The sequence below is a fragment of the Myotis lucifugus genome, unplaced genomic scaffold, assembly GCF_000147115.1.
Source record: "Myotis lucifugus unplaced genomic scaffold, Myoluc2.0 scaffold_12, whole genome shotgun sequence".
Taxonomy (NCBI): Eukaryota; Metazoa; Chordata; class Mammalia; order Chiroptera; family Vespertilionidae; genus Myotis; species Myotis lucifugus.
Window position 1 is genome coordinate 8005194 of NW_005871060.1, and position 19674 is coordinate 8024867.

Sequence of the window (19674 nt, forward strand, 5' to 3'; positions counted from 1 at the left end):
TCTCAGTTATCTTTCAAAATCAAGGGTTTGAAAAGTCATTTCTTAAAATTTTCTGAAGCTACTTCAATCTAATTTCTTCATGCTTGTTAGTTACTCTGAAAAGAACATTGTAACCATATACATGTTAAGACTGTTAAGCCATTCTAATGCCTGTGCATTCCCTCACCAAAAAGAAGAAAGAAAGTGGATTGATTTTCCTTTTCTATAGTACTTATCCCGAGATTACAAAGCCTGTCTCCTCAGTAAGCTGCCCTCTCTCGGTGCTGACTTGGATGTGGCATTTGCTTGTCATCTTTGTGTTGAACCTCCTGCAGAGACACATCCAGAGAGGGACTTAAATTTCCCAGCAGGCTGCTTCTCCACTTCCTTTGCCCCGAGTGCTACCAAGGTCCTTTGCTTCCCTGTGGGAGAAAAAGACAGTCCTAGAATTTGAGTGCTGAGACCTTACAGGTCACTTGTCCAGCTGCACCTTGTATGGATGGGATCCAGAGAGGCTCTGGCATCACGTGGCTGTTTAGTCAAAGTAGACATGGAGCTCAGGTATGCGGGCTCCAGCCCAGGGATTTCTCTTCTCTTTCAGTGTCCAGTGGGGAGGCTCTAGGAGAGTCACAAGGTCATAGTTCAAGAACAGTGTACTGACTCTGGTGGTTATAATATCATCCTGGCTCTGTCCCTCTACTGCTCACACCTTGCTGTCCCCGTACTCCTCCCACCCCACCCCACACTCCTCCACTTCAGTTTCTCTTTCAGATGCCCCTCATCTCTCCCCACCACAGCCAGGCTCTCAGTACACTCTCCTAACACCTATTAGAAACACTGTGGCCCGAATTGATGTCAGTTCTGAAAAAGCCACCCTCCTTGCCCTGCTACGTGCAGGAACCTCGCTGGTGAGCCCGGTGTTGGGCAAGCAGCAGGCCGCCCTGCAGCATTCTCTTCCAAAACCACCTTGGTCTCACATTCCCAGCTCTTCCTTTTATGGGCTTCTTTCTTGCCCTTTGCTCTATGCTGGGTGGAGCAGCATTTGGCAGCTCATCCATGGCTGCCTGACCCAACAGGTTAAGAAAAGCAAGCAAGTCAGTTCGGACCAGGTCGGCAGCCAGCACCCTCCTTTTGTTGTAGGTACAGCACCACCAAGACACTTATCCTTCTGGGAGGGGGCCTTCCAACCCCAACCTCAGGCAGGATCCCTGAAATGGAGGCTGATCTGGGCTCAGCCACAGGGCAGAGGAAACTTCTTTTTCCTTTATGAGAGAGTTCTTCTCCCTCATCTCATTTTCCAATGGCTCCTTGATCTAGAAAAATCCCAACGATTCCTTGCCTTCTTTTCCACTCTTGAAATTTAAGTTTGCGTTTCCTGCCGCCCAGTAGTGCAAGGCTCCCTTCCTACCTCTGTCCACTTCAAGTTGCAGTGCCGTCCTGCTCCTGGGACCTCAGCTGTGAAACCTAGCTGCCATGCCAGAGAACAGATCCTCGCTGAGTGCCTGCTCCGGGGAAGCCACTGGGACTGTTCCAGGCAGAAGAAGACAGGTTCCAAGTGCACAGTGGACAGAAATACTAACCTCAGGCCCACAGGCTCGACTACAGCAAGCAAGCGAAGCGAGCAGTAGGAGTTTGATTTGGTTTACTGGCTTACTCTCTACCAGCTTACAGAGTATTATCAGCTGCTAAGTTGCTTTATGCCAATGTAAAGCACATTGTTCCAGTAAGTGCCAGCACGGTTGTTAATGCTAGCCTTGCCACTGAGCTTGACCTTAGTCAAAAGGCCGAGAAGCTTAATGCTGGCCTCGAAATCAGTATTGCTGATTGCTTGTTTGGGGCTGTTCTCTTGAATCTCTGATTGGTACACGCCAGGGTTGTAACAACCTGTTTGTGAGGATTGACTCACTAGGAATCTGATTTCATGTGGTTTACAGTGGTCGCCAACTGGTGGTCCATGAGGTCCAAAAGGTTGGCAACCGTTGGCTTAGAAGGTCTGTCACTTTGGTTTATAGTTATAACTGGCAAGTCCCAAGCAGCAGGATAACATATAAACAAAAATTAACGCTCATTCCATGTCTGGGGTCTGATGTTTTCGTTAGGATGCAACTGTGTGGACGTTTGCCTTGGAAACTTACCCTGTGTGTCATTAACTGCCTAGAAGAACCTTCCATCGCAAAAAGTATACATTACTACCTCATCCAATATCTGGATATTTTAGCAAAATCTGTGATTGTTCCCAGAGATAAATTTTCCATCTTCTTGCACTGCTTGCAAGGCCAGCTTTGCAGCCTTTAATCTAAAACTCGAGAGAACCCGCTAGATCTGTGAGTGGCAGAGCCCCTGGGGCGCGCAGTAGGTTAAGTAATGACAAGGGTGCCACAGTAGCAGGGTCCTCTCTTGACCCAGTCATTTCCAACTTATTCTTTTTTTCTCTGCCAACCTTGGCTGCCTCTCAGGTGTTAGCATGGCGTACTGTTGCGTGGAGGCCTGCGTGCTGTGCAAAGCTGAGCTCTGCGGGCCAGGCTGAAGGCCCCTGGGACACAGCTGGGCGAAATTTCCTGTCTTGTTCCAGTTGTGCCTTTAGGACGTGCTTCTGTATGTCACATCTTAACTCCTTATACTTCTTTAATGAATGGTTATATTTCTGAGGAACTGATTTGCTATCTCACCTGTACATTTTATAATTCCTCTGTTGCATTGGCTGCTTGGGAGTTCAGAGCCTCGTGTGCAGATTACCTCTAGAGAAGTGTACAGAACAGCACAGCCCACTAGAAGTAAACTAACATGTTCTAGCATCCACATGAAAGAAAACCAGTTAAATTGTTTTAATAATTTATTTTATCAAATATATCCAAAATATCACCACCGTAACATTGAATGAAAATTGTTACATTTCTCCTTTTACACTAAGTCTTCGAAGTCACTGTGGCTTCAGACTGGCCGTGCCAGGCGCTCCTGGGTGCCAGGCTGTCGGGTGGGAGTGTGCCGGGCCGGTCAGTGCAGAACTGATGGCCCCTGGGGCACAAGCCTTCCCTTGGACTGAAGTTCTCCCTGCCCAGGCTTCCCCTTCTTCTTAATGTTCTCACTTGTGTGCACACCAAGAGATGAAAAACAAGTGTCTTTAGAAGCAACGTGGAATGATCTATTTTGAGACAAGAAGTACGTGTTTTTCCCCGAGTGGCTGAGGAGGGGAATGGAAGTGCTCTCGCCATATCTGTCTGCATGCAGCCGCCAGGAGGAGGGCGTGTTTTTGCTACTTCCCCTTCTTTGGAGCAGGGTCAGGCTGCTCCTAGTGTCTGGGCAGAGCTTGGGCCTACACATCTTAATTTATTCATTTTTCTTGGAGGAAGTCAGCAAACAGGAGAGAGACAGTGGTGAAAACGGGGGCTTCCTGCAGTCAGTGAATTTGAAGAATGTTTTTTTCCTTTAAGGCTTTAAGGGAGGATTTCAGGTTTTTAAGGGATTGTCCTAGATTGACTGGTGGTGTCCCAGATTCCTGTCTCAGTGAACTGACAGTTGGAGGAGTTTATTTCTAAATGTGCATCACAATTATCTAAAGGGCTCACACCAATCCTATCACTGTCACTTGCTCGAGAGATAGTAGCTCCTTCCCAGGGGGCATTGCCTGAGTCCAGACCGTGGGCAGGAGGCCACGGTGAAGCCATTGGATCGACATGTAGACTTTTTTTAAAGTTGGTGTGCATGTTGACAGGTGAGCACAAGCACATAGAAGACTTTTGCCATAAAGAATTCTTTGTTCTCTTAATGTTTCGTTATCTCACACTTTAGTTGGTACAGAGGGATGTTTTGAGGTGCTTAACTTGGTGGAATTATATATCCCTTCTCATCACTCTTCCCTCACTAAAATTATTATTTACAATTCTTCATTTTCTGTCAAAGTTCTTGAAAAACGTATGACTATATATGTAGAGAAAGACATAAAGACAATATTTTAAAAAAAACAACCAAAAAACAAAAAACTTGTATCTACCTGACTAGGCAGCTCAGTTGGTTGGAATGTTCTCCCGTATACCAAAGGTGGTGGTCCGATTTCCTGTCAGGGCACATACCTAGGTATGGGGCGCATACGGAGGCACCCTGTCGATGCTTCTCTCTCTTTTTCTCTTTCTCCCCCTTCTCCCTCCCCCACTCTCTCCCTCTTCCCTCCCTCCCTCTGTCTCTTTAAAGATCAATAAAAAACATATCTTCCAGTGAGGATTTAAAATTAATAATAATAAAAGACCTGGTATCAATGGAAGAGAAAGTTAGCTGAATCCCAAAGCAACTATTCTTATTTGTTGTGCCTTCCTGGTTTTGTCTATAAGCTATCTAGACAGGATTTTTGTAGCCTGTTTCATTTTCAACAATATACTTGTTTTTTTCATTAGAAGAAAAGCTAAGCTTTAGTACTCCACTCCTAATTTTATTATGACCAATAAATTAGTGTAGATAAGTGGAAGGTTCTTTTGAAAGAAGGGGAAGAACCTTACTCATAAAATTATCTGTTGTTACTTGATGTGAATCAGCATATTTTATTGATTCTTTTATATTTAGGAAAGTAGCAATGATGTGTCTACTATAATGAAGTCTACTACTATTCTTATTAGCTACTAGAGGCCTGGTGCATGAAATTTGTGTACTGCGGGGGGGGGGGGTGGCGGGGGATGTCCTTCAGCCCACCTGCACCCTCTCAGTCCAGGAGCCCTTGGGGGATGTCCAACTGATGGCGTAGGCCCACTCCCCGGCCTTAGCGCTGCCACAGAGGCGGGAGAGGCTCCCGCCACCGCTGCTGTGCTTGCCAGCTGTGAGCCCAGCTTCTGGCTGAGCAGCACTCCCCCTGTGGGAGTGCACTGACCTCCAGGGGGCAGCTTCTGCATTGAGTGTCTGCCTCCTGGTGGTCAATGCGTGTCATAGTAACCAGTCGTTCTGCTGTTTGGTCGATTTGTATATTAGCTTTTTATTATATAGGATTACTTAGACACCCTCCCCTTCCTGCGTATGAAGAATAGTCCTTCCTTGTGCAAAGCCTGGTCTCTCCACAGGTTCCTAATATCAAATCTAGATTGCCTACCTCCCGCATCCAAAACACACACACACAGTATAGGTATGTGTGTGTATAGACAGATGTCTCCAACAGTCTAATTATTCTCATTGCCTGTGCTGTATATTTTTTCCTATTTTGCCTGTACAGTTATGTTTGTAACAGTTTACTTTGTTATATTACAATCATAGGGTGAAGCAGAGAGAGACCATGATAGCAAGAAAGTCAGACTGGAGAAAGAGGTTAAATCACAGTCATCGTCATCCTCCCACAAAGAAGCTTCTAAGACGAAGTGAGTATAGAGATTAGGAGCAGCCTAGGAAGGCAAGTGAGTCTTCTTGGGTCTGATGTGTGAAGGCATGGAGTGCTACACTTGTTCAGCTCCTTCTGATGATGTGCTCAGTTGGTTTCAATCTGCTTTTGTCACGTGGACCTTCTAGGAATTAACAGTTCATTGGGCAGCAAGCGTGGGTTTATCCAGTGTATTTCAACAGTAGAAAATTTCCTAAAAACCTGGAATTAATTTCTTTCTAAAGGAATTTTTACATTGAAAATAAGAAAGGTGCTGTTATTATCCCTATTTTGTAGAAGTGGAAACTGAGGCACACAGAGAGAAAATGGCTTGTCCAGAGTCACAAAAATTAACTATTAATCTCTGATTTGTTCAAGAAATCGCTTCACAAAATGATGTGGTACCACAATGCATCGTGTCCCCATGTAGGAGGAATTTGCGAGAGCAAGGAGTCAGATGTGAAAGCGGAGGCTGGGCTTGCCTGCTTGTCAGAGAGAGGGACAGGTTGGGGAGTAGCTAATGCAGACCGGCTTGTTAGGAGAAGTCAGGACCGCAAGCTTAGAGACGGGTCACATAACTTCATTTCTCAGTCAGCAATAGGACTGGATTTTTAAAAGGCATGAAAAGTCCCTGAAATGTGGCCTTGTACAAAAATGGATTTCACGCTTTGTGATATCTTAGTCTTTTGTCAGCAGCCTTGTGTCCTTTTAACTAAACAACTAAGTTACATGGTTCATGTTCTGCCTTAACTTTGTGTTGTATGATGTTTCTTTCCAGAACACCCAGGCCCTCTGAGCCCTCAAAGAAGGAAATGCTTCCCCCCACGCTTGTGTCATCCTCGTCCTCATCCTCCCAGAAGCCAGCCAAGCCCACACAAAAGAGGCCACGGCGAGAAGCACATCCCTGTAGCCAGGACCCTCCCAAAAGTGCCAGTAGTACCAAGGGCAACCATAAGGACTCCCCCGCCCCCAAGCGCAGAAAAGCCGAGGGGAAGGGCTCTGGAAGCTCCACAGAACAAAAGGTAAGTGGGGGAGCCGCCGTTGTATACAGTAGATATTGGGTAAGTTCCCAAATTGAGTAAGTTCCTAATGATGGTACTTCAGAGCTATTCATCACTTTGAATAAGGCTGTAATGAGTTTGTGTTTAAAGTTCTACTCTTTAGAGGGAGAGTAAAAGGTAATTAATAGTATATGAACATTTAGGTGTCAGTTTATTCTTAAAGTGATTCAGAAGTGAAATACCCGAATAGATGTTTTGTGTTAATTTTCTGTCAGGTGTTTCGTAGTAATAAATGGTTACCCTGGTTTGAATATTTGATCTCAGGTACTTTCATTTATTGTAATGGGGGAGAATTATCCACTTTCCTCAAGTACAAGTTCCGCTTTCTGTTAACCTGGGTGTATGTGGTGTGTATGCATATTGACTAAAAGAAAATGTTACATTTGGCTTTGTTGGTTATCTGTTCTCATGGACAGTTTTGTCGTATATCTTTTTGAGTCCCAATACAGTCAAAACGTTAATCTCGCTGGGAAAGTGCCAAACTTTGGGGGGGAACTATTTTGGGCTAATTTAAGGGATGGTATATTTAGGTCAGTGATCTTAAATGTTAGAGTGTGATCTGTAAAATGATTTTTTAAAGGGATCTTCTGGAGATACTGCAAATTCTTTCCCAGTGCCTTCTTTGCCAAATGGTAACTCGAAACCAGGGAAGCCTCCCTCGAAGTTGGACAAGTAAGATTCTAGATGCTTGCTTCTTATCCTTTGTGTGCCCACTTCTCCTTCTTTACCTCCTCATTTCCTTTCCCCTTCTTTGCTCCTCCCTCTTCTTTGTCCTCCTTCTCCTCCCATCCTTTTTCACCATCTCAGTCTCCTTCAATCATCTTGCTCCAGCCTAGTAATTTTAAGTTCATATGACCTACCCTGATCTTTCCTTCTCTTTCAGACAAGCAGATCTCCACATGAAGGAGGCAAAAAAGTTGAAGCAAAAAGCGGAGTTAATGGTCAGTCTTGGTTCTTTATCCATTTGGTAGAATGTCTTCTGATGGAATATTTGTGATCTCAGTCTACTGTATAACATATCACTAAATACAGCAGGAGGGTGGGAGAGGGGTGCTGACATTGGCCGAAGCGGAAGCAGGATCAGCAGGATCTTAGTGAGGGATAAGGGATTCTTAGTGAAGTTATTTTCTTTGACTCCATTATTCGATCAAGGGCAAATATACAAAGTACCTAGTCGCAAGTCTGATGTCTAAATGAATGGTCACTACCAGGTATTTAATACCTGAATGCTTCCTTGTCCCACTCTTTGGATATGAAAAATGAGTCCTACTATTGGAAGTCGGTCTATTTGTGTTCACCCTGAGATATTTTGAAAGGTGAGGTAGCCTATTTGCATTCCAAAATGATCTTCAAGCTCTTGAGAGAGACTGACCTGAGGGGCCAGTAGACCAGTGCCAGTAGATGCAGTTTTAAGGTGAAGGCAGTGATTGCACTTTGGTAAACATGCTTTAAAAAGTGAGCTCTGCCTGGTGGCTGTTGGACTTTCTGGAAGGTGGAGGTTTGTTTTTAATCACATACACAATTAAATGTGCTTTTGCATCTCTGCTGCAGTCTAATTAGGTGGTGTGTGCCCTTTGTCATATTTAAACGGAATGTATTCCCCAAGCCTAAGCCCGACACATACCCTATGTTGAACTTCGTACCACCGGCCTTTATTCTCCTACATGCAAATCTAACCCCACACTCTGGAGGCCCACAGGGAACTGAATCAGGTCCGTCCAGGGTGGCCATCAAGGCTGTGGCCTGGTGCCTGCAACCCCAGTCTGTGGACTGGCCTCTGTTCTCAGACAGGCTGGGAGGGCTGGGCTGGTCCCCGTTTGTTGGGACAAAATATTGGAGTCGTCCTTACCATGCTGGGTGCTACAGGGGGGTCAAAGACAAGCCCCTGTGGCCCTGTCTCTAAGGTGGCCCTGTATAGGATGGCCTGAGTTAGAGTCAGAGGACCAGGGCTGGGCCAAGCAGGGGTGTCTTTTCCATCTTCTTCCTTTCAGCATTCCCAGGTTGTTCCTGGGACTATATGAATCTTTTGAGTTTTGAAAAGGAGTACTAGTCAGTACTTTGTCAGTCACCTAAAACTTGTCTAAACATCGGGCATTTTAAGCACTAGATGTCCTCATTATTCAAATCAGGAAATATTCTCCAGGGAACTTTGATTTTGTTTTGCGTTTAGTCTGTACATACGCACATCTTCTCCCACCGAAGTTGGCCATACATCCCCGTGTGCCCAGGACAGTCCTGATCTATGCCTGTTGAATCTCATTGTAATAATAATGTCTCATTTTAGTCTCAAAATAGGCAAGTTTGGACAAAAAGCTGAATGCACAGTCTTTTTGTAATATTCTTCTTTAATTGCACAGTGTCTCAAGATGTGCATTTAGCATTCCAAATAGTCAAGTGCACAACTGAATATAAAGGAGTGCATTTTACTTCTACATTATACTCACTGCTGAATAGAGATATTGGAACGCTACCACTTTAACACTGTATCAGAATACATGCGTTTATCACAGGTGTAATAGATGTGCATCACTAGCCTTACAAAATATCAGGCCTAAACCATCTTTCTTTGCTGATGTCACTATCTTTTTATACTCCACTTGCATCTTTACTGCTTGCATTCTTTCTTTTTGAACATTATCAAATTGAAAGCATTAGCAAAAACTGCAAACTTGCAAATGTGTTAGTCAGTTACCTGTATAACGTGGTCCATATGCCGTGTGTTGAGAGAGGTGCTCATCCCGTCTTAGTTGGTTTGGCTGTGTTGCACTCAGTGAGAAGTGTTGTGACAAAATGTGTAGTCACCAAGATCTGATTTCATTTATATTCCCTTTAAGAGACTCTCAGATCAACAATAAAAAATTTTTAGATAAAAAAAGTCAATTTTGTCCGATTTTTTAAAAAGGAGTGAGAGAGGGAGACTCTGGGGTTTTATCCCTGCTGGCCCAGAGGACAGCCTCATGCACTTCGCCCCGACTTCCAAAGGCGAGTCAGCCACCTGCTGGGCTCTAAGATACATGGAACGATGATTGTTTGACATCATATCTAAGATGCTCCTAAAACAACGCTTTTTACTTATTGTAAGGTGGTAAACTTCAACACATACAAAGAAATTTGTGTTTGCATTATCCTAGATGTGTAGAAAAATTTCTTTCTCAGAAAAATTATGTAATGAGTAATTAGGGACACTATTAATAACAAAGGGACTATGGATTCAATTGCCTTGGTTTGAATATGTGCTTTAAAGTTATGAGAGCGTCATCCTAACACAAAATTGTTTTCTTTTTCCTACTAGAAGAACATTTTTAGTAGGTCAGACCCCATAGGCTTTTAGTCCTGTTGAGTTGGTTTGCTCTCACACTTCTCTGTAGCCATAACTAAACTCTGACAGTGGAGGGATATTACAGTGAAGAATGTGGGTGAGAAACTAAATAAAAGGCTGTCTTTGGCCTAACAATGACCTGTTCTTCCACAGACGGACAAGGTTGGGAAGGCTTTTAAGTACTTGGAAGCCGTCTTGTCCTTCATTGAGTGTGGGATTGCCATGGAGTCTGAAAGCCCGGTGTCCAAGTCGGCGTCCAAGTCGGCTTTCGCGGTGTACTCTGAAACCGAAGACCTCGTTAAGTAAGCGCCAAGTCATGTTGCCATCCTCTTAAGTACTTCTCTTTCCTCACCTTTATTGCCATAATCCACTTGAACCTCAGTATAAAGACAGCTTAATAAAGGGGCGCCTTACAAAAGTTACTGATCCGAGAACGTTTTTCTTGTCCTGAACTAAAATTATATTCTAGATGAATGCTGGAACAGAGAAGCCGGATCCAGCTCCATCGTGTGCCAAGCGCACTGTGAAATGCCAAACCTTTCAGGGAGAGGTTGGTTTTTCCAGTTTGGCTTTCTTATCAGACGCCCTCGTCTCAGTTTAAGCTCCCGTCTTTATTATCTGCATTTCAACAAGGGACTCAGTCAGAACACACGTCTACATGGAGTCAAGCAGGTGGACAGCCGGAGAAGAGACGTGTCCTCACCCAGTTTTCTGAGTGGCCTCAATTGTTGCTCTAAAGCCTCATTTTTTCTGCTTTGCTCTCGGCTTGACAGCTTCAGGAAAAATCAGTATAAAACCGAGACAGACATAATGAGATGTCTTTGTGTCAGGGATTTTCCAATTGCTTTTGTTTAACCTGATCTATTTTTATACTTCCCTATAGAGTCATCATGTCGTTAAAATCCTTCTCAGACCCCACAGCACCAACACAAGAGAAAATATTTGCTGTTTTATGGTGAGTACTTTTTCTGTATTTACATGGTATCACACTTGCTTTTGTATTTTTTTTTTTTTGCTTTTGTATCTTTTGATGGTACAAAAAATTTTGAAATTTTTGCTTAGCAGGAAAATTACAGTGAAAGGAGATCAATAAAATACTAAGGTCAAGGGGTTAACCCCACTGATAAGTTTTATGAAATGGTGCCTACTGCTGTTTTACTGATGACTCAGTAATGCTTTGATCTGGTGGCTCAGATGATATCCTTGTGTATTTGTGTGTTTCTGATGACTGAAGAGTGCAGTAAGATTTTTACGATGCCCTTCCTCAGGTAGATGAAGCCCAGCGTCTTCGTTAGGTTGTAAAGGGTTCGATGGCTGTCTTTCTGACATCCACCTGTTTATGTTCACAGCATGCGTTGTCAGTCCATTTTGAACATGGCGATGTTTCGTTGTAAAAAGGAGAGAGCAATAAAGTATTCTCGTGCTCTTAATGATCACTTCCAGAGTCCTTCCAAAGTTACCCAGGCACCTTCTCCATGCATTGCAAGGTAATGATACGTCTAGCTTACAATGATCAGTATTGCGTCATTATTTGCCTCTTGCTTTTGCTACCATTTGTGTGTACATCTCACTTTGCCTTTTCAAAAATTGTATACATCTATATGCTGGTTTTCTCCTTAACTAGATCATTTGCTTATTTCTGCTTTTTAAGGAATAATTTAAATCAAGATGTTTGCTGATTGGGTAACATAAAAAGATAATTGTAGAAACTATATGGTCAAAATGTCAAAACTGTGAGGATCTTTAGGCATGTCTAACACCACAAAATTGGGGTTATATTTAGGCGTGCCTAACACCACAAAACAACTAGAGTCAAGGCCAGGAGAACCAGCCAAAGTCCCTGTCCCTCTGGACATGTCACCTTGGAATTTCAGTGAACAAGAACTTATATATGCCCTCAACCTTCTCCAGGACCCGTAGCAGTGATATAAGACGAACATGATTGTCTCTAGTTAAAATTTCCCCCCACTTTTTGAACTGAAGCTGTTCATTTATGCCATAAGATATTGAAAAATAATCCTTGTGCAACTGAAGACAGAATGTTCTTCCCTATAGCACTTGCCTAGTATTTTAATGTGGTTATACTCCTTGAAGTTTCCCAGTTCTGATCGGCTTTGCTATTTTAAGACTGTCACCTAGAAGACTGCCCATTTCCTGCACGTTCAGGAAGAGATTCCCATGTAGCCTCTCCTTAAAACGTCCTGACTGAGAAGGAACTTCTGCCTCTGGAATTTTCATGACTCCCACCTCTGAGGTGGTATTCTAAGCTCATACGTGGTCGGTGTTATTATTTGAGGTAACTCCTTTCCCATTTGTCCAGCCGATGAGCACCTTCTTTGTACCAAACCTTGCTTTAGGTACAGGGGACACAGCAGTAAACAGAGCAGGTGAAACTCACTGCCCTCATGGTGCTTCCACTCCTGTCTTATGAATGTCCATTCAGCTGGTGCACTGAGGGCTCGAGCAGCGCAGGGGGCAGGTGGGGCACAGCATGAGGTTACTGCTGCTGCCATCTTCCCATTTTATATCTGTGAGGTCGAAGTGATGTCACTTGTGTTTCTCATTGACCCACTCAAGGCACTTGTTAACTTGGATGTGCAGGTATACAGTCGAGAGGGGAGAGTAGAGAGAAGATCATGAATCCCCTGGTACATGATACTCCCTGGTCTCCTCGTAGGCTGTACTACAGTCATTCATTGATTCAGCAGATATTTCTCAAGGGCCTGCTCTTAGCACCTACTCTGCTAAGTGAGAAGTTGGGTGGGGTTGGTGGGGAGGGAAGGACTCAAGGCCTAGGGAGTAGGCGATGTGAACGGCATGGGAAGCAGGTTCAGAATACAGACCTGCCCACCTCATTTCGCGTCTAGTGAGGACACCTCGCCTCCATCCGTTTGGTGGGTCCCATCTCACTGTGTTTTATAAATTCCCAAACTCCTAAAGGTGAAGGGTGTCTCTTTGACCTTAAAGAAATGACTGTCATTTTGGCTGGTACACACTGAAACTTTGTGACTCGGCCTACGGTTCCAGAGATAGGAAATCTGTAATGTGGGGTTTAGTGATTAACCAGTTCTCTCTGATCTTCCGCCTTCCAGAAGCACAGGCGCACCATCCCCTCTCTCTCCAATGCCTTCTGCCAGCTCCGTGGGCTCCCAGGCGAGTGCTGGCAGTGTGGGGGGCAGCGGGATCCCTGCCAACATCCAAAACATGACATCTTCCTACATCACCATTACTTCCCACATCTTCGCCGCCGTTGATCTTTGGGAACAGGCCGAGGTCCTTACAAGGAAGAATAAAGGTGAGTGGCTCTGTGGTGGTAATTACTGGGGCATGATGGGAATCATGTGGTTTGAACTTATATATGCCCTCAACCTTCTCCAGGACCCGTAGCAGTGATATAAGACGAACATGATTGTCTCTAGTTAAAATTTCCCCCCACTTTTTGAACTGAAGCTGTTCATTTATGCCATGAGATATTGAAAAATAATCCTTGTGCAACTGAAGACAGAATGTTCTTCCCTATAGCACTTGCCCTAGTATTTTAATGTGGTTATACTCCTTGAAGTTTCCCAGTTCTGATCGGCTTTGCTATTTTAATCCATTTTTCATTCTCTCCATCACACCTCATAGCCTAGACCCAATTCTTTTCTGAGCCCCACAGCATGGAGCTAAATTTCTGTGGCTGGATCTTAGCAAAACTGAACTGGAAGTGGCTTCAGCACCTTGCCCTTCAGAAGTCCTGGCGCCGTCATTTCAGTCTGGATGAAATGGTAGCACAAGGGCCAGGCAAGTGGAGAAGGAAGGGCATGGCTGTCCCTGGGCACAGCCAGTGTGAGGTGTGAGGGAGCACAGCCTAAGTACGAAGTCTAACATTTGTTTTCAGTGTGATGGAAGATGGTTAGCGACAGTACGGGCAATATGGCGTCAGTAAGCCTCTTGAAACTTGTGTGAGACGAAGGCCTTGGGAAAACCCGAGGTGTAGGAGGCGGTGGGACACGCTGTAGAGGAACTGCGCGTGCCAGCGCCAGCATCCACTGACGCTTAGATGGAAATGCCAGGTCCGTGCCATTCCATAGTTCTTCCTGGCGGTGGCCACTTAATTCCCTCACAGCCTCTTAGAACTTAATTGCTTAGTAAACTAAAGATGCTTTTTAAACATGTTGGTGTTTTTCTTTCATGCATCTGTTGACCCAAAAGTATTAATCGGGTGTTCTCCAGTGCTGGGCATTATGGGTTCAACCCTAAAACAGCACCCAGTGCCTACCCTTCTAGGGTAGTGGATCAGTGTGGAGAATGAGCAGCATTATACTCGATTGTGATGTTGTACTGTGACAGATGAAGTACATGCTAATTTGGGGATCGTTTCTGGAACCGACCCAAACAAATGACTTTCTGTTGCCGTCTTTATTTCGTGTGTGTGCGTGTGTTTACTTGGTTGTGGTTTTGCTTCCTTTGCAGAGTTTTTTGCTCAGCTCAGCACAAGTGTGTGCACCTTGGCCCTCAACAGCAGTTTGGCGGATCTGGTGCACTACACGAGACAGGGGTTTCAGTGGCTGAAGCAAGGAAGCAGAGCGCCCTAACGGAGGCCCAGGTTCATTTGATGCCTTGGGAACTATTTTGCACATTGGAAGCCTCAGAACCAGTCCAGACATTTGTCTCATCAGGACAACAAAACTTGAGAAGAGAAGCACCTGAGAAGGCCAGGTCATTTGTCCACTTAAACTCTCAAGAATGTGTGGTCATTGGTTGGGCACGATGGTTATGCAGAAGTAGAAGTGAGGAGGCTGGCTTCAGAGATGATCTTCGCCTTTCCTAACTAAAGGACAGAGTGCAATGTGGCCTGACAGGGGTGTGTGAGTGGTCTAGAAACATTTCCGTATTTTTTTAACCAGCAGAATGCGAGTTGCAAATGAAACGAAGAGAATCAATTTCAACTCTGAACGCAAATTCACGTCATCTCAGCAGCCTCACCACACTAGTCCATTCCCAGAAGGAAATATTTTTAACAGTGAATTTTGGTGTAGGGTTTTATGGATGATTTTTCTTTCTTTTCAGTTTTTTTGAGGAAATATTTGTTTTGTAAATTCTAACAGTCATCTATAAAACCTAAATTGTGAAGGACTCCGCTGTACCCCACTTTCTGCCAGTGCACAGTTGCTTTGATAATACCAAGTATTGTCATAATGTAAAGAATTGGAGGCACCCCCATTGCCTGAAGTACTGCACGCTCACCCAGCTCTGATTCCTTTGTGGCCGAGTTGGTGTTGACCGATGGGAGCCGTGGGAGGAGAAGGAGCTACAATACGCGGCAGCAGGCGGCATGGCTGTCGTTCCCACCCCTGCTTCAGCCACAGGCAGGCAGCTGCGACCGTGTTCGGAATTTTCTACCCTGGGAAAGGGTACTGCCATTTCCACAGGACCAGTTGGCTGAAGGGCTTTTTAATTTTTGTTTAAGTAGAGCTGGAATTTGAGGTGCTGGTCTGTGGTCTACAGTCATGTGGTAACTCATGCTGTCTAACCAACTCAGAGTTTTGTCAGTGAACAAAGACAAATGAAATCTACTTAAAGAGGCTATATTTTTCTGCTGCGAATTATTTTATATTTATAGCAAAACTAGACTTTCAGAGCCCTTAATTGTCCAGGGGAAATGTACTCCCTGAAAGGATGTGGAGATTGGGGTGGTTAATTAGACTTAAAAAAATCGTCCCAGGCCTTCACTCGGTGTTCTCGGTGAGCTAGGCTTGACAGGCTGAGGAGGAACGGTGGCCTCCCCACAAGTTGCTGTTGCCGTCTTAGAGACATGACACCAGTGCATTTGAATGACCGATAATGAAAGAACACATCCGAGTTCCCACCTACCCATAAGCACAGATTTTCTTTATTGTAGACACTTTGAAGGTTATTATTGGAAGCATTATTTTGACTGCAGTGTTTTTAAAAGCCCATTCTTTTTATCCCTTTTAGAGGTGGGATTTACACACATTAAAATTGAGGAGTGCTTTTTCTACAATTGGCTTTTCTCCTATCCTGCCTCTCTACATGTTGTTTCCTACCCAGCATGTTTGACATTTTCCTAATTATTTATTAGTGAAGAAGGGAGTGGATACACCTTTATTTATAATGAAGTGTAAGGTCCGCATGGTGTCTGTAAGAACTTGCTTGGTAATTTGGCAAATGTATAAAGGGGGGTGTAGGCGATGGGAGATGCTTGTCTTTCAGGGTGAAGCGTGTGACTGTTCCTTCACTGTCTGCCCAGCCCGTTCTTTTGTCATCACTAACCTGCTAGGGCAGAGGTCTCCTACCTCGTGTTTAGGTTAAAGCCCGAGGATTAGCAGCAGTGGTAATGTCTGAGCATGGAAACTTCATGTGTGGTCTTGATGTTCTAAAGTAAAGCCTTGGCCCTTTTTAAATTGCTCGTTTAAAAAGCACCCTGTTGTTAAATGAACAGTAATTGCCTGGTAGGTTGTATGCTGTGACATTGTGTGTCCTCTTCTATGTAGGAGACAAGATCCCAGAATCAGGCGCATGTAATTATTTAACATCATCTTTTCTTCCCTTCCCTGCACCACTCCCCAGTGTAAGGCTGGTCGGTTTGGAAGGACGTGTTCTCGGGGCAAGTTCTGGTCTGTGCCACCTGTGCGGGGTAAGTGTGTCCCATCAGCAAGCCACCAGCTCCCTTGCCTGGGGGAGTTTCCCACACGATCCGTCAGCCCGTGCTATACACGTGATGGCTGCGTCATGGCCTTATTCTTTGTGGGGGGTTTTCCCCTGACCTTTGTATTAAAATTTTATTTGTCTCTTGAAAAACAAATGATTTTGCAGAGATCAGTTTGTACTGTTTAGATCAGCGGTCACCAACCGGTGGTCCGTGAGGTCCGAAAGGTTGGCGATCGCTGGTTTAGATCATGGGCTGAGTATGTGAAGGGTAGCGGCTTGGTGAACCCCTCATGCTCCTCAGTTCTTCTGGCTGTAACAGCTGTATAACAAGTCAGGAGGCTTTGTAAACACTTGCACTTTTTGCTACATGCTTCAATTCCAAAAGGCAAGATTTGTACTGAGGTAGACCATTGAAAGGACTGGGTCTAAAATTAAGCCTTTGCATCTGTGAAGTTCTTATAACAGTAATAGTGCGCACTTCACCATGAGGCAAACAAAATGTCCTGAGTGAAGGTGGAGTGAAGTCTTGCCTCTGGCGCTACAGCTTCCTGTGTCTTTATTAGGAAGCGGAAGAACTCTTTCACTTGTAAAAATGATGACTGTTTCTGCCCTGTCTGGAGAGGACTGACCTTGAGGTATTAGCCAGACTAAGGGCCCTAATAAAAAATGGGAAACCCTTCACTGAACCCCGCCAGGTTGCCCTGGGTTCAGAATGTGAAAGTGTGGGCCGCGTGCCAGCCGTGGTGAAGAGTCAGGGGTCCGGCAGGCATATTATCAGGACTGAAACTGCAGCGGGAGAAGGACTCACCTGATAATCTGATTTAATCACAATTGGATGGGAAAGAAAGCATCTGATTTCTTTGAACAAAAGGACCTTTATTTTATAGATCTGTTTTGACCAAAATGTTTAGCTATTTTCCTTAGACAGATTGGATCACACTTATCTCCCTTGTTCTATATCCTTTAATTCCAGATCTCAGGATATTTAAAAGCTAAAAACCACCCCCTTCTGATGGAAAACTTGCCTTAATTGGTACCTTAAATATTAATGTTAGTAAGATCAGGAGCTTACTATTTTATTATGATTCTTGTTCAATAATTTTTAGCTGTAAAAAAATACCTTAGCTCTGATAGATGAAAGGAGATGTGTGTGTACATACATACACACAAAGAATAAGAAGCTGGTTGAATTGGATATATTTATTGTGCATTTTGTTGATCACACCTAATTTTGGAATAATGCTATATTTGGTTTGCCATGGCTTTCGGGATGTTAGGTGGGCCTTGGCTCTTCTGCTCCATGAAGTTTGAGGTGTATTTGTTCATCTTAAGGTAAATGAATCAAATTAGGCTTGATTCCCTGCCACCCACACAGAGCCTACTTTTTTCTTAAGGATTTATTTTCCCAGACACTACACAAAATCTTTGAAAAACTTTGCCACTTCATCCATTACACTCTTTACCACTGATTAGCAGTATTTTAGTCTTGCAAGAATATTAGGGCTTCTTTTAGAAACACAGACATCAAGACTTGCTTCCTGGGAGGTGAGTTGCACATTGTGGCTGTGGAGCGTGTCGGTTATGGCGGTGCCTGCTCCTTTTCCCGCTGTCTCCAGTGGGTCGCCTCTTTTGTTTTTGGATGTAAGGTTTTTCCTGTGCCTTTTTTTTTTTTTTTTTTTACTCTGTCATTTGTTTGCGGGAGATGGAGTTGCAGGATAGCATGGTATTGGGGATTTTCCTCCAAACATTGCGAGTGGTATTCCTTCCTATAAATCTCAAATATGCAATCTAGTTGTGTTGGTTTCTCAGTGACAGAATGAATTGTGACCACTGGCCATGTTCTGTAGTTTTCACTGATGATGAGTTGACAAGCACCACTTACCACCTTTCTTAAGGTGGCTGTAAATTTCCTGTTGTCCTGGAGAAAAATCACACGAGATTCTGTTCCACTGTGCGCCAGGTATCAGCAGGTACTGCGATGGGTAGAGAAGTGCCTATATTTCTGTACCCGAGAGGGCAGGAAGGAGACATACAGCCCTCTGTGAGCCTAGGGGGTGCTCTGTGGGCCTGGAGGGACAAGGGAGAAAGACCACTGACAGCGAGGCCGGCCATACCGCAGTCAGGCCAGGAGTGGCTGACCTAAGGAGATAACTTGCTTTGCTTAAAAGTAGATGTTTAAGTGATGCTTAACACAGGCAGTATTAACTTTGCCTTTTGTTCAGGCCGTCAACATGTATTGTTAAAATTACTGCACATCCCCCTCAGATAACAAGTATACACTGTTCATGTTGGTGTGTGTATGTGTGTGTGTTTATATGCGTGTGTCCCAAATCTTGTTTTAATTTGTTTTTTCCTGAATGTGATTACGTTTTGGATGATACCTGTGCAGGGTTGCCTTTTTTTATTTATTACCATTATATATTATATTATATTATATTTTTTGCTTTCTTATAACTTTAGAGTAAAGTCAAATCTTGGTATTATTAAAATTGTTTTAAAAAGAAATAAATTGTCCAGTTGATAAATGAAGGTCACTGGCCTATCTCTAAAATAATATGTGTTTTTCTTTAATTATTGTGGAATAATGTGCCAGCTATGTAGTCCACACAGTGATTTGTATGTAGGATGGGGAAGCAGCGATGCTCTCAATGGGAAGATGTGCAACACAGATAAAGGGGACTCCATGTATTTTATCTCCTTCAGCAATGAAACTGCAACCTGGGGCTTTTGTGAATAAAATTTAGCTGCCTTGTATAGTCCTTTGAAAGAGACATGTGATCTGTGAGAATTAAAGTTTGCTTTCTTTTTTTAGAAGAAAAATTTGCAAAAGATCTTTCCAAAGAGAATGTGCCACAGATCTTTTGCTTGTTCTCTGTAATGAGGATTAATTGCTGTTTAAAAAAAAGTATAATTGATTTGTTCACCTTCAAATTCTTTCCTTTTCACAAGAGGATCGAGCTGTAAAAAAAAAAAAAATTAATAAAAATTTAGAGAAATCATTTGTGTTGAATCATGCTTCCATTTTGTCTGAATAAAAAATTTCTAACATTGTTATGTTTAATACCATTTATAGCCAAGGAGAGTCTCACATAAAATAATGTACCCTCATTCGCATATGTGTTCAAATGGGAAAAGTGCGGGCACAGGGTGTCTCATCCTTCAGTTCAGTTTATGTTCAAGATCTTAATCACACAGAAATTAGCCTGAGATCACAAGTGTGGCTTCTTATCCTAACATCTACTGCCAGGTGTACCTATGGACCCAGTTTGCCTGCTTTCCATTTGTCTGCTGGTAGACAGATTTATAGAATGCTGGTATTGAAAAGAATC

At 43.7% G+C, this 19674-nt stretch overlaps 1 protein-coding gene across 10 annotated transcripts in view; it reads left to right on the top strand.

Annotated features, from left to right (window-relative positions):
- The window catches only part of AFF1 (AF4/FMR2 family member 1), a 195769-nt gene extending 176425 nt beyond the window's left edge, over positions 1 to 19344 (top strand). For 9 of the 10 annotated variants that reach the window (XM_014452055.2, XM_023750407.1, XM_023750410.1 and 6 more), the window contains 9 exons: positions 5212 to 5312; positions 6090 to 6333; positions 6953 to 7044; positions 7256 to 7313; positions 9845 to 9993; positions 10575 to 10646; positions 11041 to 11178; positions 12784 to 12986; positions 14147 to 19344. In XM_014452055.2, the coding sequence (XP_014307541.1) occupies positions 5212 to 5312; positions 6090 to 6333; positions 6953 to 7044; positions 7256 to 7313; positions 9845 to 9993; positions 10575 to 10646; positions 11041 to 11178; positions 12784 to 12986; positions 14147 to 14268 (1179 nt within the window). In that variant the 3' untranslated portion in view covers positions 14269 to 19344. Of the gene's footprint in view, positions 1 to 5211; positions 5313 to 6089; positions 6334 to 6952; positions 7045 to 7255; positions 7314 to 9844; positions 9994 to 10574; positions 10647 to 11040; positions 11179 to 12783; positions 12987 to 14146 lie in introns of those variants that run through there. The other variant, XM_023750409.1, reaches the window with a different exon arrangement.
- Positions 19345 to 19674: the final 330 nt, after the last annotated feature.